We start from the raw sequence: 20,070 nt of genomic DNA, 5'->3' as shown, positions 1-20,070 counted from the left end.
CTCCCTAATTTTTTGGGGGGGGGGTGTCTGTGCCCCCCTCCCCTCCCTTCCCACAGCCCTCTGAGCCCAGCCCATCGCTGGCCCACAGCGGGATGACCCTTTACCTCCTTGGCCAGTAGCCAGCATGGCTCCAGTTCCAAAAGGAAACTGAGGCACGGACTGGGATAAGGCTGGGGGGGGAGATGGGGGGGCCAGGCAGAGCGATTTTGGGGGGGCTCCAAGTGGGAGAGAGGGTGAGAAGCGGAGCCAAGGTCACGGCCTTGTTGTTCGACAGCAGCACCTTTCACCCAGATCCCAAAAACGAGCCAGGGCCGCTCCCAGAGCAGCGCCAAAAAAAGACAGGAACAATCCCCTGCCTCAGTTTCCCCACTCTGCACATCCCCCACCCCCCCCCCACAGCCTGTTTTAATCTCGCTGTGCCTCAGTTTCCCCTCCACTGTGCGTTTTTTGTTTTTGCTTTTTTCCTCTGGAAAAAACAGATTTTCCCCCAGGTCTGCTCCCAGAAAAAACAGAAGTTGGGAAAATAAGTAATATTTCATTTATATTTTTTTTAATTTAAAAAAAAAAGATTTATTTTAAAAAACAAATATAAACCCACTCCAAGGGGGTTTTTCCTGCCATCCTCCCAACCCCTGAGAGAGACACACGAGATCCAGGCACCGTTTCATTTGTTTATTACAAATTTTGCCCCCCAGGGGCCACAAAAAAGGTACAAAATTTGCATTTTTGTGCTTCCCCCCCCCCGCTCAAATACTATGTACAAAACCGAAGAGTACAAAAGGTCACGACATCAAGCTTTGTGTCACGACAGGACGGATTCATGATGTCACAGTGTCCCCCCTCCCTCGGCGGGAGCGCAGGGCAGCCAGAGCAGCACCCAGGAGTCAAATTAGGATGGAATTAGTCAAAACCACCATTTCCTGTCGCCACATGTCACGACAGAGCAAGGACAGGCAGCGTGCGTCCCGACAGCCGAGCTTTTCCGCCTCTTTTCCAGCTGGATCTGCCCTTGTCTCCCCCTCCACAAGTCCTTGAGGGTTTCCTGCCAGCTCAGAGCAAAGGGAGTTTTTCCCTCGAGAGGTCGGGGACGGCCCTGGAGCAGCGCGGGTTCCTCGGGAACGCGGCGGTTCCTCGGGAGCACAGTGTCCCCTCCAGGTGTACTGGCCAGATGTGCTGCAGGTGTGTGGCACACCCCAGGCGTGCTGTTCACTGGACGTTGTTGTTGTTGTTGTTGTTGTTGGCGACGCAGGGATCCACCTGGGCGACGGAGCAGGAGGCGGGTGAGGGATCCAGGCAGGTGATCCCAGATCCACCTGGCCCCTCCCGTGCCGCTGCCGGGCTCACCTCCGTGTAGGTGGGGGGAGGCATGAACTTGAACTCCGGAGCGTACATGAAGATGGGGCTGTCAAATCCATCGGGATCGTCCAGCAGGGGCGTGGTGGGGCTTTCCAGCCGGTGATCCTCGGGAACGATGTCCAGGTAGCACGGGGGAGCTGCGGGGATGCAGGGAGGGGACTGGTGAGCTCACCTGGGAAGCCACCGAGGGGCTCCCCTCGCACTCTGTGATCCCACCGCTGTGGATCCAGCTGCACTCACCCTCTGGAGCATCTGGGAGGTTCAGGTCCACCCAGCTCATCTCAGAACTGGTCTGACTGGCCATGCTGGAGCTGCGGCTCCCGATGCCAGAGCGACTCCCGATGACCAGCGGCAGCTCCAGGATGATTTTCTTGGAGCCCGGCACGCTGACGTAGATCTGCAGGAAAAGCCGGGATTTAGAGGCGTGTGGGACAGGATCCCCAGGATGAGGAGGACCCCCAGGATGAGGAGGAAGATGAAGTGGAGGATGAAGGGATCCCCCCTACTCACCTGCAGGAAATACTCCACACGCAGGATGTTGCAGCCCAGGATAGAGGGCTTGAGCTTCCGCACGCGGATGGTTTTGCCGCGCCAGGATTCCGAGGTACCAGAGATGATGTGATTGCCACGGACGCAGGAGAGCTTCTGGCAGAAGACCTTGGTCTGGCCGTTGGCCAGGTAGGTGTGCTTGGCCACGATGGCCGCCTTGGGCACCACGATGCGCGAGCAGGTGTTCTCAAAGTCGGCGTTGATGCAGATCTCGTCGCCTGCCAAGGGAAGGACACAGATGTTAGGGATGCTGGGGGTTTCCTTATTGGTTTTCCCCGCTCCCAGCTCTCTGTTCCCAGCAATCCTCACCTTCACAGAAGCCCTTCCTGTCGATCTGGGCGCTGACAGACACGCGGCCATCGGGGATGAACATACACGACACTTTCTTCTCCTTTTTGGCTGCAACTGGAGACTGCGGGGAGAAGGAACGGTCAAGCACTGGCCCCATCCTGTTCTTCCAACCCTCCACCCTTCCTTCCTCCTTTTCTTCCTTCCCTTTTTGCAACCAACCCTGAAACTGCCCTGGAGTACAGAACACGCCCCACCCAGTGTCAGTTTCTGGAATTATCCAGAACCCCTTAATCCCACCCTTAATCCCGGCTCAGCCCAGATCTGATTAAAGACACCTGGGCTGGGCTGACCCTCCCCAAGGGCTTTTCTCCCAATCCTCTGAGGAGCACTCGGGGCTCACCAGCAATTCCGGGGTGTTCACATCCACGGGATCCATCACCTCGAAGCGTTTCTTGACCTGCTGCGTGGGGCAGGCCGGACGCTCCAGGGACGCCTTCACCCAGTAATCCACGGAGCCGTACTTCCCCTTGAACGTGGTGCCCAGCGGCCTAGAGACAGGCAGGGGGGTCACTCCAGAGCCAAAGCGTGGATTTTGCAATTTAATTCCACCCCACAAGTGGCAGGTGCTGCCTCATACTCACCCCTGGGGCAGCTCGAAGCCGAATTTGTACTCGTACTTGTTGCCGGGTCTCAGGATGACGGAGCCGTCCTCATCTGGAGGGGAGAAGGGGAAAGGGAAACATCAGCTGGAGCTCCGGGGTGATCCTCAGTTCCAAGGGCGTTGGGTAACACCTGTCCACACCCCGGGAACCCTGTGTTCTTTCCCTTCACCTCACCAACACCCCGGGGCAGAACACTGCGTCTCACTGGCTCCACCCCACCTCCAGCTCCCCCTTATCTCCCGGCTCCAGCCCCAGGGTGTGATCCTGTGCCCGTCCCTGACTGTGCCACCGATGTTACCAACCCCCGTGGAGTCAAAACACGCCACAGGAAGCTCCCCAGGCTCTGATTTTGTCCCTTAGCTCCCAATCTTCCACTTGGCTCGGCCAAACCTCCCAACGTTCCTAAGTTTTCCTAGTTTTGGTAATTTTTCCAAGCTCCACACACATCTCCAGTGCGACCCAGGGGTGCCTCTGTCTCTTTGTCCCCTCCCAAACCCCCTACCCCCATCCAGCCCCTACGTGGCCAAGCCCTGGGTTGGGCTGGGCTTACCAACCGGTGTTTAAGGCTACCCTCGCCCCCTTTCCTCACCCGTGGGCTGCTCCTCAAGCGCCAGCACGTCCTCGAAGCGCAGGTACTCCATCTCCTGCCGGCACTGCGCCGGGCCCTTGGCCCAGGTCACCCTGGCCACGCCGCACGCCAACACCTTGACGGCGCTGACACGGGTCACCTCGGCCACCTCCACCAGCACGCGCCCAGCCACCTTGTCCCCGCTGCAGTAGACCTTGTCGGGCTCGCTGAAGGCCACCGCGAAGCTCTTCACCTTCTTGAACATCACCATGGCTGGGGCAGGACGAGGGCGCACAAAGCGACGGCTGCAGGGCTGTATCCCCGTAGAGGAACAAAATCCGCCCGAGCCAGGCAAGTGCGGGGCGGAAATAAAAGCGACCGAAGGCTTTGTTCAGAGACGCTGCGAAGTTCCCACAGGCACCTCTGCCCCGGGCCCTCAGCGCTCTGCGAGTGCCGCCGCCGCCGTTGCCTTTTATAGGCTCGGCAGCCCCGCCCACCCCCGCCCGCGCCTGTTGCTGCCGGGGCCGCCACGCCGAGGGCGCGTGGCCAGGCGTGCTGCTCGCGTGATCAGCGCGCCCATTGGCTGCCGCCGCCTTGTTTACAGCAGCGCTGACCAATCAGAGGGGCGGCCGGGGAGCGTGGACAGCGGGTGAAGGAAAGCCGCGCGTGTTCAGCGGGGCGGGACGAACGGGGGCGGAGTGACAGCGCGGGGGGCCAATGGGGAGCGAGGACGGGCGGCGGCTCTGGCCAATGGGGAGCGAGGAACACGATGTCATGTTCCCAGGCTCGGGGGTGGGGGGGGGGACGCGGGGTGTTGATCCCAGTTTGGGACAGGCCGTGTTGTACTGGGCGGACTGGGAGCGGCCAGGCCGGGCCCTGAGGGACTTGAGGGGGGGCTTCACCCCCTTCCTCAGAACCCTTCTCCCCACCCCGTGCAGCTTTCAGCCCCCCCTTGAGCCCTCCCCTGTAAACTGGGGGAAATAAGAGCGGATTTGGGGGTACGGGATCGAACTGGGGGGGGGGAACTGATCGAACTCCTGCGGGCAGGATTCGCCCCCTTTTCTGCTGCTTCCATCCCCTGGAATGCCTTCAGGGGTTCCCTCAGCCCCCTCGGTGGTATTCTGGCCGCCCACCCCCGTGCCCCACACTCCCCCCCGTTATTTGGGGTAAATAAGGGTGAGTTTGGGGGTTCAGCATCCAAGCCTGGCTTTGGGGGTTCCCTCCCTCCCTCCTGGAGTGTTTGTGGGTGTTCCCACCCCCCTCTTTCGCTTCCCGCTCTGTCCTGGGGACACTTCCTGCTCCTTTTTCCCCAAAATATCCCTCCCAAACATTGATTTAAGCTGCAGCACGCACCCACCTCCATCCCATAAACCCCGGCCCTGACATTTGGGGAGTAGGACAGCATTTTCCCTCCCCCAACCCCTCCAATGGACACTTCGTTTTCCAAGAAACCTTCAGATTTCACTCCCTGGATCAGCATTACTACAGGACAGGAATTGGCTTTTCCCCTCTTTTTTATTTTAATTTTTTCCCCCCCCCCAGTCCTTAGTGCTTTCCCAGCTCGGGAAAATGCTGGGAGCAGAGGAAATAGGAGAACAATGTCCATGGAGCGAGCCAGCAGTGGAAATGGTGGGAGCTCCCCACCCCGGGGAGGTGTTTTTGTTGGGAGTTGTCCTTCAGAGGTTGTTTGTCCGAGTGTTCCTGGCACTTTTCCTGCCCTTCCATCGCCTCCTTCCCCCCCCACCCCCAGAGTTAATTCACACCTGATCGTATAAACCGATAAAGCACCGGATAAACCGTGGGGCATAAACTGTTCTCCTGCCAAACCGCAGGACAGAATTCCTCCTTGAGAGGGAATTATTCCTTGCTTTGGGTGCAGAACTTCTCCTTGAGAGGGAATTATTCCTTGCTTTGGGTGCAGAATTCCTCCTTGAGAGGGAATTATTCCTTGCTTTGGGTGCAGAACTTCTCCTTGAGAGGGAATTATTGCTTGGTTTGGGTGCAGAATTCCTCCTTGAGAGGGGGAATTTTTATTGAGAGGGAATTATTATATTATTGAGAGGGAATTATTCCTTGTTTGGATGCAGAATTCCTCCTTGAGAGGGAATTATTGCTTGGTTTGGGTGCAGAATTCCTCCTTGAGAGGGAATTATTCCTTGCTTTGGGTGCAGAATTCCTCCTTGAGAGGGGGAATTTTTATTGAGAGGGAATTATTATATTATTGAGAGGGAATTATTCCTTGTTTGGATGCAGAATTCCTCCTTGAGAGGGAATTATTGCTTGCTTTGGGTGCAGAACTTCTCCTTGAGAGGGAATTATTGCTTGGTTTGGGTGCAGAATTCCTCCTTGAGAGGGGGAACTTTTATTGAAAGGGAATTATTATATTATTGAGAAGGAATTATTATATTATTGAGAGGGAATTATTGCTTGCTTTGGGTGCAGAATTCCTCCTTGAGAGGGGGAACTTTTATTGAGAGGGAATTATTATATTATTGAGAGGGAATTATTATATTATTGTGAAGGAATTATTATATTATTGAGAGGGAATTATTCCTTGTTTGGATGCAGAATTCCTCCTTGAGAGGGAATTATTCCTTGCTTTGGTGCAGAACTCCTCCTTGAGAGGGGGAACTTTTATTGAGAAGGAATTATTATATTATTGAGAGGGAATTATTCATTGGTTTGGGTGCAGAATTCCTCCTTGAGAGGGGAACTTTTATTGAGAGGGAATTATTATATTATTGAGAGGGAATTATTGCTTGCTTTGGGTGCAGAACTCCTCCTTGAGAGGGGGAACTTTTATTGAGAGGGAATTATTATATTATTGAGAGGGAATTATTATATTATTGAGAGGGAATTATTCCTTGTTTGGATGCAGAATTCCTCCTTGAGAGGGAATTATTGCTTGCTTTGGGTGCAGAACTCCTCCTTGAGAGGGGGAACTTTTATTGAGAGGGAATTATTATATTATTGAGAGGGAATTATTATATTATTGAGAAGGAATTATTATATTATTGAGAGGGAATTATTATATTATTGAGAAGGAATTATTATATTATTGAGAGGGAATTATTCCTCAGCTGGGTGCAGAATGGCAGAATTGCACCTTTTTTCCTCTGCTCCCCGTTGTTCTCCCACGAGGAGAAAGGTGATGGAGAATTCGGGATTTGCAGTAAGTTGGTGAAAGGTGGGGAGGTTTTCCCAGCCTTCCCTGCCATGGGATATTTGACCCCTTAGATCTGAGCCGTGTTTACGCTCTCCCTCTCCAGTTCCCGTCCCTCTGCGCCTTTCCCAGGAAACCGTTCCCCCCTTAGACGCATTCCAGCAAAGCCAAAGGGCCTTGGAGCCTCACACCACGGAATTCTGTCAAGGATATGATCCCAAGCGTGTTCCACATCCCAAATGCTCCCTGAATTCCTCCAGACTCGTCAATCAGTGCTGCCCTTTCCCCTCCTGCCCTCCATCCCGTGGCAAACCCCTAACAGCACTCTCTGCCGCTGGAATTCCCTCCCCTGCCCGAGGATCAGATTTCCTCCTGGAAATCTGGATGGATCTGGGATTTGGGAAGGGTGTGGGATTTTCACTTGTTAAAAAAAAAAAAAAAAAAAAAAAAAAAAAAAAGCCGACGACTTTCCCAATATCTAATCTCCTTCAAAACCAAGAAAAATCGGGAGAGAAATCACCAGGAGCTCTGGGCAGGGATAGTCCTGCTCCCACTAAAATCTTATTTAAGGCATTCACCCCCCTCCAAGCTGCTTTCCCCGTGGGGCTCAGAGGATCCCCAAATCTCCTTCCCACTGCTGAAGGTGAGCGGATGGGGGGGAGAATCCAGGATCCATTGCTTTTCCCGGAGCTCCTAACCAGGGAAAAGAAGTGGCCAGGCCGCTGTGACTCACTTGGCCTCGGAATAAACCGCTTCCAAAGCGAGAGAAAAAAGGGCCCTGGGGTGACTCACTCTGGGTAGGTCCCGAGCAGGGGAGCTGGGCATGACACAGACTTGTTTTTGCCAGCGCAGCTCTCTGGTGCGCTGATAAAATCTGTGTTTTTTCTGCTCTCCGGTGACTTGGTTGCCAGGAGAAGCCACAGCTGCTCCCGTGGCAGCCTGGCCTTTGTCCCTGCTATCAGAACGGGCAGGATCCAGTCGGGATCGCTCGGGAGAAGGAAGGTTCCAGCAGCCCCAAAGATTCCCTGGGATGTTTATTCCGTATTTTTCACCTTATATGGTCTCTTCCAGCGTATTCCAGGCTGGGGAAAGGGGTGGGGAGAGGGATCCACAGCGGTTGGAGCGTGGGGACAGAGTGTCCCGGGTGTGCAGTTGGGAGCTGGGGTGGAAAAGGCATTTCCTCTGGTTGTTTGTGCACATGGAACATTGGGAATAGAGCCCAGCTGGGGAAAAAAAAAAGAAAAAAAAAAAAAAAAGGGAACTGTGGTGCTGGGGTGGCTCCTGGAAAGCAACTGCCTGTCCCACAATGTGGGAAATAAATTTATAGCCTAAGAGAAAAGCCAAAGACTAACAGAAAACTCACATATAACAAACCTTAAAATGAGAGATACTGGCTTAGAAATGCCAGGAAATAAAGCTAATGTTATTAAGGAAAAAAAAAAAAAAGAGCTAAAAACAAGTTTCAAAATATAAAGCTAAATGCTTTAAAAATACATTATAATACTTTAAAAAAATAGAACTGTAAAAAATACATTATAATACTTTAAAAAATAGAACTATAAAAATACATTATAATAAAGCCCACAAAGAGTAATTTTAAATGAGTAGCTTTAAAACATTTACAACATAGTGCAACTACAACTAATAAACCAAAACCCACTTATAATATAGCATAATTAAAAAATAGTTAACTGCTAATTGTAATAACATAATTTATAACATCTCTTTTTGTAGCATTTATTTCTATTATTTTATAACATTTGTTTCTATTTTGATAACATTGATTTCTATTCTTTTATAACATTTATTTCTATTATTTTATAACATCGATTTCTATTCTTTTATAACATTTGTTTCTATTTTTATAACATTTATTTCTATTCTATTTATTATTTCTAACATTCACCTATTTCCAGAACATTTCTTTTTGGCATCGAATTATAACATCTCTTGTCTCGCCCTTCTCGTAAAACAACAAATAAAATCAAAAATTTTAAAGCACCCTCTCAACTGCCCCATCTCTGAGTCAAAAAAAAAAACAAAAACAAAAACAAAAACAAAAAAAAAAACAAACAAAAAAAAAAAAAAACAAAAAACAAAAACAAAAACAAAAAAAACTTAATTTTCACGAGTGGAGGCTCCAGAGCAGGGCCAGATCAATTCCTAAATCCTAAACCCTAAATCCTAAACCCTAAATCCTAAACCCTAAATCCTAAACCCTAAAGCAGAGGGTTTTGACGCCCATGTTTGAGATTCTGCAGGGACAGGGGATGGGATCCCCTTTTCCCCTTCCCTCAGGGCTTGCACAGGAGGATTTCCCCCCCATGAAATCCCACTTTTCCAGCTCCCACTTTTCCAGCTCCCACTGGAGACTGGGATGTGGAAGTTCTTCATCCAGGTGGGATTTCTCCCCCTGCTTTCTGCCCCGAGGGTGTTTTTGGAGCAGGGAGGGGGAGATAAGGTTCCAGAAGAGCTCGGCCATCCATAAACAAGGAGGAATTCCGATCTTGGGTCTGCAAAGTCCCGTGTTTGTCATCTGCTCTGGCAGGAAGAGGCAGTGACATCAGCTCTGCTCCAGCCGGGAGAGAGGGACTTCCCCCAGCTGCTGGCAGAGCCCCTGGAGCCCCTCAGACAGCAAAGAAATGTGAAATTTTCCCTCTTTTTCAGCAGATGAAAGCGCTCCGAGGCGCCGAGCAAGAGGTGGGAGTGTCAAGCTTGGGGAAGAGAAGTGTGACTTGGAGCCATCTGGTGTCTGGAAGGTGTCCCTGCCATGAGCAAGGTGATCTTGAAGGTCTTTTCCAGCCAAAACCAACCTGGAATTCTGTGATTCCTTGTTGATTGGGGTGAGGATGGAAATCGTGGCACTCTGGAGCTCTGACTGTGCTGGAGTGTGCTGGGTTCTGTGGACATCTAGAGGCTTTCCCAGGAATGGCAGAGGATTCTCCATCCGTCCATCCCTCCATCCATCCCTCCATCCATCATCCATCCATCCATCATCCATCCATCCATCCATCCATCCATCCATCCATCCATCCGTCCATCCATCCATCCATCCATCCCCGTCACACTGCGACACGAAATAACTCACAGAAGCAGGTTAGATGTAAAAGGAAAGAAAAAGAACGTTAAAAAGCAAACTTTCTTCTCTGACTCCCCTATATATACAATAGTAAAAGTGGCAGTGGATTGGAGGGTGAAACTGCCACCTCTCCAACCACACTGGTCAAACCAACAGTCTGTCAATTCTCTTCACCCACAAAGAATGCAAAACAATCATTATTTACATGAAAATGCATGAGAAAACTCTGTTGAAATGTGTAAATATCAGAAGGCACTGGAACTTTTAGAAGAACTTTAAAACTCTCAAAAGAGCAGGGCAATAATCCCTCCATCCATCCATCCATCCATCATCCATCCATCATCCATCCATCATCCATCCATCATCCATCCATCCATCCATCCATCATCCATCCATCCTTCCATCCATCCATCCTTCCATCCATCCATCCATCCATCCATCCATCCATCCATCCATCCATCCATCATGCATCCATCATCCATCATCCATCCATCCATCATCCATCCATCCATCATCCATCCATCCATCCATCATCCATCCATCCATCCATCATCCATCCATCATCCATCCATCATCCATCCATCCATCCATCCATCCATCCATCCATCCATCATCCATCATCCATCCATCCATCATCCATCCATCATCCATCCATCATCCATCCATCCATCCATCCATCATCCATCCATCATCCATCCATCATCCATCCATCATCCATCCATCATCCATCCATCCATCCATCCATCATCCATCCATCATCCATCCATCCATCCATCATCCATCCATCATCCATCCATCCATCATCCATCCATCATCCATCCATCCATCCATCCATCATCCATCCATCATCATCCATCCATCCATCCATCCATCCATCCACCATCCATCATCCATCCATCATCCATCCATCCATCCATCTATCCATCATCCATCCAGGTCTCTTCTTCTCCAGGCTGAATTCCCTGGACTGGAGCAGTCTTGGTTGCTGAGAAGGAGGAAAATTTCCTTATTCCTTTGCTGCTGAGAACTTTCCTGGCTGTGAGCACCTCCAGGGATGGTGTCCCAGGTGTGTCCTGAGCGTCTCCAGCTCAGATGGGCCCTGTGACTCAGAGTCTTGTCCCCTGGAGGAGGGGACTTGGGCCAACGCTCCCTGGACAAGGTGGCCTGGCCCACCTGGGGCAGCTCACGGTGGGGCTGCAGCTCTGGCTCTGGTCAGGGCAGGTGTGGGGGTGTCACAGCTGGTCACAGGGCCACCATCTCACTCTGTCACAGGCCACTATCTCCTTCTGTCACAGGGCTGCCATCTCCCTCCGTCACAGGGCCACCACATCCTCTGTCACAGGGCCACCATCTCCCTCTGTAACAGGGCCACCATCTCACTCTGTCACAGTGCCACCATCTCCTTCTGTCACAGGGTCACCATCTCCTTCTGTCACAGGGCCACCATCTCCCTCTGTAACAGGGCCACCATCTCCTTCTGTCACAGGGCCACCATCTCTTTCTGTCACAGTGCCACCATCTCTTTCTGTCACAGGGCCACCATCTCCCTCTGTCACAGGGCCACCACCACACTCTCTAACAGGGCCACCATCTCCTTCTGTCACAGGGCCACCATCTCCCTCCGTCACAGGGCCACCACATCCTCTCTAACAGGGCCACCATCTCACTCTGTCACAGGCCACCATCTCCTTCTGTCACAGGGCCACCACCTCCTCTGTCACAGGGCCACCACCTCCTCTGGACACCCTGCAGAGGCTCAAACCTGAGGTGTAGCCATGCAGGGGTTCAGCTAAATGGTGAAAATGTGCCAAGCCTGGGATGGTCCTGGCCCATTCCCAAATTATTCCACACCGCTCCTCCTCAGAGGTACACTGAGGCAGAGAACAGACCTCTTCCCCCAGCCCGAATCAAGGAGCAGAACGTCGGCGCCAATCCAAGTTGTTGATGTCAACAAGAGTGTTTCCATTGACGTCAGCGGACTTTGGATCGACCCTTCCCCTCCCTGGCTGATGTCACCTGCTAAAAAACACCTCAGCAGCTCCATCCAGCTCCCGCTTGGGGTGGGTCAGCAGCCAGGTGCCCTGGGTGGTGGGAGCTGAGGGGGTTCAGGGCGGTCTCCCAAGAGGAAGAGGCCTCAGGGGAGGGTTTAGGTTGGATATTTTGGAAATTGTGCCCATGGGAAGGGAGGGCAGAGGTTGGAACGGAGCAATGAACCATCCTGGATGTGTTCAGAACCAGGTGGATGTGGTACCTGGGGTCGTGGGTCAGCAGCGGCCTTGGCAGTGCTGCGGGAGAGTTAATGATTAATGACCTCAGAGGTTTCTCCAACCTTAATGAGCCCGTAATTCATCAGCAACAGCTTCTCCATGTTGTCGGAAGTGTCTGCATTGGGCCACTCCTGGTGTAACTCTGGGTCGGGTGGAGCTGCCGTGCCTCAAAGCTGCAACCAGAGCTCTCCACATCAGAATTCCTGGACATTTTCCATTTGGGAGCTGCGCTCTAAATTTCAGAGGTGGCTCCTGAAAGCAGGGTTGGCAAGGAAAGTGCCAGGCCCAGTCCTGGTGGTGCAGGTGATGGAGGGAAGGTCTAGTTCCGTTGGGAACCCTCCTTTCCCCGTGGAATTCTTGTTGAATGTCTCTCCTGGCCAGCAACTAAAGGACAATTAGGTTCTGCATCATCAAATCCATCCCATTTCCACCAGGAGCCTCCAGCACCACCAACGCTGCTCCTGAGGATTTCATCCCTTCAGAATCATTTTATCCCTATGGAAAACATTCTCCCCACCGAGGATTTTATCCCCCCACAGAGGGTTTTATCCCCCCCAGATGATTTTATTCCCAAAGGGACACGTGGAGCACATCAGGAAGCAGCTCTCTTTCCTTTCCCAAAGCTCTGGAGTCAAAGGAGCAGGGGAGGAAGGAGATATTCTTATCCTCATCTGCCACTGCCACCCAGAGACGTGAAGAGACAGATGACAGGAAGTGGGGACTCAAAAATAGACCCCTTTAATGTCAAACCCATCAGGGATTACGAGGAGCAGGGTAAAAGACACGGAGCAGGTCCCCTGCTCCTCACTGTGTGCTCTCAGCACCCATCCAAGGGGGAACTCACCGTGATATCCACGAAATTATTTCCTTTGTGCTCTTGGCACAGAAGAGCAAAGAGAGAGAAAACCCCGTGGGATGTATTGAAACATGAATTGTAGAACCTTCCTTGATGGAGCCTCCGTGCCTGGAGGGGCTGAAATTCCCTTTCCCCCACCTCCACGAGCCCTTCCTGCAATTCTGGGGGACAGGGATGGCCAAGTTTTTAATGCTTTATTAAAAATAAAGTCTTCCCTAAGGAAACGATTTCTCCTGTAGAGCTCCATCTACTCTACTGAAATCCTCTGAAATATGTGAAATTTTCCCTCCCCTCTGCAGTTCTGCACCTTCCACGGGGCCATACCCTGCCCCTCCGTGTGCCCAGCTGGCTCTTTGCCATCAGGAATTCTGTTTTCCAAGCGAAAGCTCCAGTTTGGGTTGGATTTGAGCAGTGACAGAGAATCTGGGCCCAAGGGGAGAGAATTCCCAAGGGGTGTTTTGTCCTCCCTTAAAACCCGACACCGGTCCCAAGTCCAGACCCGGCTAAATTGAGTCCACAACAGGTGCCAAGAAAACAAGGAAAAATAGCAACAGTGGCCTGGGATATCGGAGGTCTCAGGCTCCACAGCTCCCACTGCTGGAGATCCACTTGTTATTTATCCTGGAAGAGGAGCACATCGACAAAACTGGCTGATTTCTACTCGAAAGTCTCCCTCTTGGTCACAACGCTCCCCAAACTGATTTGTGGCCTTGCTCTGCTGAGTGAAGGGTCCCAAATCCATAAAAAAAGCCACTTTTTTAACTGCTGAAAATTGGGCTGTGGGCTTTGAGTCTGTTGTTTCTGGATCTGTAGGGTTCCAGAGTGGAATTCTGCTGGATTAACGTGGGGGGAAAGGTGGCAAGTGAGTTATGGAAAGGCTCTGAGGGACAGAGGGGCTTTCTAACCCAGGGGGGTTTATTTTTCCTTGATGCACTGCAATGTCACATCCTTAAGGGAAAAGGAACACTTCAGAATGGAACAGAAAATTTTGGATCTGCCTTCAGGAGAGGAGCTGGGAGCAGCTGCACCATCCGTGTGAGACCAGTGGGTGCAAACCAAGGGTTCATCCCTTCCCTCTCTTGAGTCTTTGGGACACCTCCTTCGAGGTGGGCAATCTCTCCTGGCTGCAGCTTGGAGCCAGCAGCTCTCACGGGTTCCCTGTGCAGCAGGCAGGGGTTAAAAGTGCAACAAAACAGCCCAAAGTCCACAGGGGAGGAGGAAGAGGAGGAGGAGAAACGACGGAGAGGTGAGCGGGACGCCTCCTCCAGCTTGGAAGATGTGGAGCTTCTCAGCATCGGGCAGGAAGAGCCGGGCATCCTCCAGCGCCCCGTGCGCTGCCATGGTGAAGTTGGTGTCCCCCGAGGTGACCACGTCGAAGACGCACGACTGGAAGTAGACATCCTCCACGGGCAGCATCTCCCGGCAGAGCGCCCGCGCCGTCTCCGCGGGGACGCGGCCGCGCCCGCGGGGGCTGCGGGACATGCGCTGGCTGCGGGGGCAACCGCCCACGCACAGCTGCAGGTCCTGCTCCTCCGTGAAGGCCCGGGCCACCTCCTCGGCAGCACGGATGGAGAAGGAGAGCTGGCGGCCGGCCTGGCGCACGGCGATGGTGGTGCCGATGTAGTCGGCGCGGATCTCCACGTGCCGGCCGGGGCTGCGCTCCCAGATGGCCAGGCTGCTCCCGCCCGGGCGCGCGCCCCCGTTGACGGAGCCGTCCTGGAAGGCTGCAGGGACGTTGTCCAGCTCGGCCTGGTAGACCTTCTGGTCGATGCACTCCTTCATGTTCTTGAAGATGATGGTCAGCTGTGGGGAGCGGCGCAGGAGGGGGGTGAGTGTGGTGGTTGTGGCGCCATCCCAGGTGTTTGGGGTGTCCCGGGATGGAGGTCCCACCCCACCCAGCCATCCTCAAACCATCCCTGCTAGAGTCCTTGGGGGATAACAGAAATCTTTCCTTCTTTTTTAAGGAATGGAAAACTCAGGTGGAGCCAAACCCAGCAAGATTCCTCCAGGTGCCCCATGGAGCACAAGGTTCCTCCAGGTGCCCCATGGACCACAAGGTTCCTCCAGGTTCCCCATGCACCACAAGGTTCCTCCAGGTGCCCCATGGACTACAAGGTTCCTCCAGGTGCCCCATGGACTACAAGATTCCTCCAGGTGCCCCATGGACCACAAGGTTCCTCCAGGTGCCCCATGGAGCACAAGGTTCCTCCAGGTGCCCCATGGACCACAAGGTTCCTCCAGGTTCCCCATGCACCACAAGGTTCCTCCAGGTGCCCCATGGGCCACGCAATCACCTCACAGCAGCAGGAGTGTGTGAAGGTCCCCTCAACAACCTTCACCACTGTTGTCCCTCCTTCCTCATCCCCCACTGGGTTTGAAGCACTTCCAAGGATTTTGGGAAGTTTAGGAGGTGCCCTGACCCTGGATTGGCCAGCCATGCTGCGCGCTAACGTTACCTTGCTGGTGACTGTTGCGTTGGACCCCTTGGCCACCGGCGAACTGGTGGCTTGCACGAACAGGTAGTCGTTGTCCAAGAGCGGCCAGGAGCCCTCCACCCGGCACGTGTGGAAGTCATCGTGGAAGGTTCGGATGTGGGGGTCCCCAAAGGCAGCACAGTGCTGGAAACCGGGGGGGCGGCCGTGCTTGTAGAGGAAACTCCGCTCGTAATCGCAGATATCGAGCGACTCGAAGCCGTGCGGGTTGGGGGCCGGGGGCCGGGGCCGTGGCGGGGCCGTCGGCCCTTCCTTGGAGCAGTTGTTCTGGATCATGAGGTCCTCGATGCCGTGCACGGCCGAGTGGAAGGCCAGGTCGCCGCGGCAGGTGCGGGCGGTGCGCCGGGTGCACAGGGAGTAGGAGCGCAGCGCGGTGCAGAACGCGGCGCCGCGGTCGGGGCCGCGCAGGTGCAGCGTGGCCGCCACGTAGTCCGAGTTGCAGCGGAGGATCTTGCACTGGGAAGAGACTGGGAGAGACGGGGTGGCTCCCTTGGGAGAGGGGATGGGGTGGGGAAGGGCAGCCTGTCCTCCCCCCCCGCCACCCCCTGTGGTATTCACACGCCCTCTGAACAGATAGAGATTCCCTCAGGATTTCCCCTGAGAGAAGCGGTGAGAGAAACAGAAAAATCAAAACAATTCTTATCTCGTTCACTGCTCCCTGTTTGTGCTCACGTAGAATGTAGCGTAGAGATTGTTTACCCACAGTGATTATTGATTGAATTCTGGTAATAGTTGTTTAGATTCATTGACCAATTAGACCCACGTGTGACACTCAGGAGAGAGTCGCGGGTTTTCTAGTTAGTAGTTAGTAATAGTAGAGTAAATAGCAAAGTGTAATAAAGTTATAGTATAATATAGTATAATAAATTTATTTCTTAAGTAATTATTAATTATAATAAATTGTATCTACAATTATATATAATATATAATTATATTATATATAATTATAATTATATATTAATTAATTATAATACATTATAATTATAAAAATATAGATTATAATATATAACTTTATATATAATTTATAATAATACATATAAATAATAATATATATTATATAATATATTTATATAGTATATATAATATACTATATTTATAATATATTATAATAATATATTAAATTTTTATATATAATTTATATATAAATTATAATAAATAATAAAATAATTGTAATAAATTATAATTAAAATAGATATAGATTATAATATATGTGACTTTATATATAATTTATAATAATGTATAGATAATTATATATATTATATATTTATATAATATATATTTATAATATATTATAATAATATATAAAATTTATATATAATTTATATATAAATTATAATAAATAATAAATTAATTGTAATAAATTAATTAATTAACCTTCTGAAATCATTAGAGTCCTACACATCATTCTTCCCGCATCAGGGATCCCAACACCAATAACCCCCCACCATCCAGCTCGAGGTTCTCATGGAGATTCTTCCTGGAAGCACTTTTCTCCTGTTTTTTTTTTTTTTTTTTTTACAGGGAACAACCCTGCCCACGCCGTTCCTTACCATGCCTGCAGAGGAAGAGGAGCAGGAGAGCTCGGAGGAAGAGGCCGGAGTTTTCCAGCTGCCCTGGGCTCCTACTGTGGGCAGCTCTGCCCATTCCCATCCATGCGGAGCCTGGGGGGTCTCTCACCCACCAGCAGCTCCCGGCTTCACTCGGCAGCTCCCCTGCAAGCAGAGGTGGCGTTGGAGAGAGCAGGCAGCAAGTCCAACCCAGCACTTCCAAGGCCACCACTTGTCCCCAGGTGGCACATCCACACGGCTTCGGACACTTCCAGGGGTGTGACTCCACCTGGGCAGCCTGGGCCACGCCTCGACCGCCCTTTTCCTGAGGAAATTCCCCCTGATATCCAACCTAAACCCCCCGGTGCCGCTTGAGCTGTTTCCTCACATTGAGCATTTCACTCCACCCTCAACTTTGGGGACACCACATGTGGGATCAGAGCCTGAAGCATCCCCTGGGTGCCAGCGATGTCCTTGGACCCTCATTCCTGCTTTCCCACTGCCCCCTCACCTGTGTCAGCCTCCTGAGGAAACGATCTGGCTCCCAGCGCTGGGAGCTCCTTCCCTGCGGGACACATGGGCGTCCTCGTCACAAACTCTGCCCCAAGTGACAGCCACAGAGACCCGTGGCATGACCCAGGGAAATTCCAGCCCCTCTGGGCTCCTCCATGGTCCTGAAGCCGGGTAAAATCTGGGCTCCCAAAATCCGGGGGGCCAGGGAGTGGAGCCCCCCGTGGCTCCTCGTCCCTGGCCACCTTTGCTCTGTCCTTTCCCCTGCGGGGCAGAGGCGGGGGTTGAAATCGATCCTTCTAAATTTAGCTGGGCTCTGATCCAGCCGGGAACAACAGCCAGAGCATGGAGAAGGTGGAGCACAGGAGCTCCAGGAGGAGGTGGGAGCCCCCAAACCCTGTGGGGACTGTGGCAGCTTCCCTGGAGCTCCATGGGTTTTCCTCCTTGGAAAGCCCTGCTGGCACCACCTGGGAGCGAATCCTTGTGGAAAAGCTTTTCCCTGTGGGATGTGTCCCGTAGGGAATGGGATGTTCCCTGAGAGGGAACGCTTTTTGTCTCACAGCCTCCCCTCCCGGGGCACAGCGCAAACATGGCACGGGCCAAAGTTGGCCAACGTCCCCAGAGATCGATGGCCAGTGTCCCCAGGGCTGGTGGCCAATGTCCCCAGGGATCAATGACTGCCTGACCATGCTGGCTGCACTCCTGAAATCCCATTTACACAGGTGCAGGGAGTAGCTGCTCCGACCCCTGCTCCCTGCAGGGAGAAGGAATTGTCAGGAACGTCCAACCCGGGATTTTTCAGGTCCATTCCAGAGGCCATGGAGGAGGACAGGGGTGGGAAGTTGGTCCCTCAGCATTCCAGCACCCACAAATCCCTTTGGGGACACATTCAGGAAAGCCTTCTGCCTCCTAAACCAAGTTCCTGCTGTTTTCCACACCTGGCTCTGCCCTGCAGGGAGCAAATCCTGGTGCCCACCTGAGCCCAGCACTGGGACTGGGGTGGGAAGAGAAGTATTTGGGGAAAGCAGCATTTTGCCAGAGAGCTGGAAGAGTGGATCCTTCTAATTTCCAGGATGGGCCATGTGCACAGTCAATCCTAAAGGATGCACTCTTCCTTCCATGCCACGCTTGGAAGGAAATAAATCCCATCCCTCCCATAAATAAAGGAAATAAACCCCATCCCTCCCATAAATAAAGGAAATAAACCCCATCCCTCCCATAAGTAAAGGAAATAAACCCCATCCTTTCCATAAATAAAGGAAATAAACCCCATCCTTTCCATAAATAAAGGAAATAAACCCCCATCCCAAGCATAAATCCCATCCCTCCATCCCCACACCTCTGCCAAGAATCCCAGCGCTCCACTTACCCCGGCAAATGCCACGGGATGGGCAAAAAAATCCCAGACCGAGACGCTCCAGAGGAAAATCCTGGTCCCTGGCTGGGGTCTGAGGAGGGAATCCCGGCTGTTGCCACCCGGGCTTGGAGCAGAGGGAGGGAAAAAAACAGCTGAAGATTCTGACAGGCGGATCTGTCGCCGGGAGCGGGAGCTGAGTGGGCTCCCGACAGCGCTTTAAAAATAGCCGGTGGGATTTTTGATCCCAAAAGGGGAATTCCAGTGGGGAAGGGAAGGGAGAAGGAGGGGAGAGGCGAGACTCCCCAGCCACACGCGCACAGAGGTGGGCGTGAAATCCCTCAGAGCTGCCCATCCTGAGGTGTCTGCAGGTGTGGGAGAGGCGGGGAGAAGTTTGAGGAGGGGATTCGCTGCTCAACGCTGAAAGAATTTCCTAGCGAGGTCCTTGAGACGGAGACCAAGAAAGAAAGTACGGGAGAAAATGAGGAAGAAAGAAAGAGGAAATAAGAGAAAATAAGAAAGGGAAAATAAGAGAAAATAAGAAAGAGGAAATAAGAGAAAATAAGAAAGAGGAAATAAGAGAAAATAAGAAAGGGAAAATTAGAGAAAATAAGAAAGGGAAAATAAGAGAGAGAAAAAGAAAGAAAGAAAGAAAAGAAAAAGAAAGAAAGAAAGAAAGAAAGAAAGAAGAAAGAAAGAAAGAAAGAAAGAAAGAAAGAAAGAAAGAAAGAAAGAAAGAAAGAAAGAAAGAAAGAAAGAAAGAAAGAAAGAAAGAAAGAAAGAAAGAAAGAAAGAAAGAAAGAAAGAAAGAAAGAAAAAGAAAGAAAGAAAGAAAGAAGAAAGAAAGAAAGAAAATAAGAGAAAATAAGAAAGAGAAAATTAGAGAAAATAAGGAAGAAGGAGAAAATAAGAGAAAATAGAAAATAAGAAAGAGAAAATAAGAGAAAATAAGAAAGAGAAATTAAGAGAAAATAAGAAAGAAAGAGAAAATAAGAAAGAGAAAATAAGAGAAAATAAGAAAGAAAGGAGAAAATAAGAGAAAATAAGAAAGAGAAATTAAGAGAAAATAAGAGAAAATAAGAGAAAATAAGAAAGAGAAAATTAGAGAAAATAAGAGAAAATAAGAAAGAGAAAATTAGAGAAAATAAGAGAAAAAAGAATGAGAGAAACCTGCAGCTGCCTGTTCCAGCGAGCACTCCCCTCCTGGCTCTGCGAGCAGAGAGGTGAGAAAACCCCTGGAGATGAGAGTGGGATCCTCCATCCCAGAGCTTTCCCTTTTCCCTCCTTTGGGGAGCTCCTGGAGGGGGACAGATATTGGGAGAAGTGGAAATTTTATTCCTGTACCTGGAAACCATCGAGAGAGGTGGGCAAGGAAG

General features: G+C 51.3%; 2 protein-coding genes across 3 annotated transcripts; both read right to left on the bottom strand.

Annotated features, from left to right (window-relative positions):
* Positions 1-651: 651 nt before the first annotated feature.
* Positions 652-3,868, bottom strand: TXNIP (thioredoxin interacting protein). 2 transcript variants are annotated; one of them, XM_053967215.1, is made up of 8 exons: positions 3,448-3,868; positions 2,838-2,910; positions 2,597-2,744; positions 2,215-2,317; positions 1,867-2,123; positions 1,597-1,753; positions 1,345-1,493; positions 652-1,257 (listed from the first exon to the last, which is right to left on the bottom strand). In XM_053967215.1, the coding sequence occupies exons 1-8, from the start codon at positions 3,695-3,697 to the stop codon at positions 1,207-1,209; spliced, it is 1,188 nt and encodes a 395-aa protein (XP_053823190.1). In that variant the 5' UTR covers positions 3,698-3,868; the 3' UTR covers positions 652-1,206. The 2 variants fall into 2 exon arrangements, with proteins under 2 accessions (XP_053823190.1, XP_053823189.1); XM_053967214.1 differs by having other exon boundaries at positions 652-1,493.
* Positions 3,869-12,677: 8,809 nt separating this feature from the next.
* Positions 12,678-17,633, bottom strand: HJV (hemojuvelin BMP co-receptor). Its single transcript, XM_053967216.1, has 4 exons — positions 17,342-17,633; positions 16,834-16,995; positions 15,248-15,750; positions 12,678-14,594 (listed from the first exon to the last, which is right to left on the bottom strand). The coding sequence occupies exons 1-4, from the start codon at positions 17,406-17,408 to the stop codon at positions 13,968-13,970; spliced, it is 1,359 nt and encodes a 452-aa protein (XP_053823191.1). The 5' UTR covers positions 17,409-17,633; the 3' UTR covers positions 12,678-13,967.
* Positions 17,634-20,070: the final 2,437 nt, after the last annotated feature.

This window comes from Vidua chalybeata, chromosome 29, assembly GCF_026979565.1.
Source record: "Vidua chalybeata isolate OUT-0048 chromosome 29, bVidCha1 merged haplotype, whole genome shotgun sequence".
In the NCBI taxonomy this organism is placed as follows: domain Eukaryota; kingdom Metazoa; phylum Chordata; class Aves; order Passeriformes; family Viduidae; genus Vidua; species Vidua chalybeata.
The sequence above is the reverse complement of the archived record's forward strand: the minus strand, read 5'-3'. Positions and strand labels throughout refer to the sequence as shown.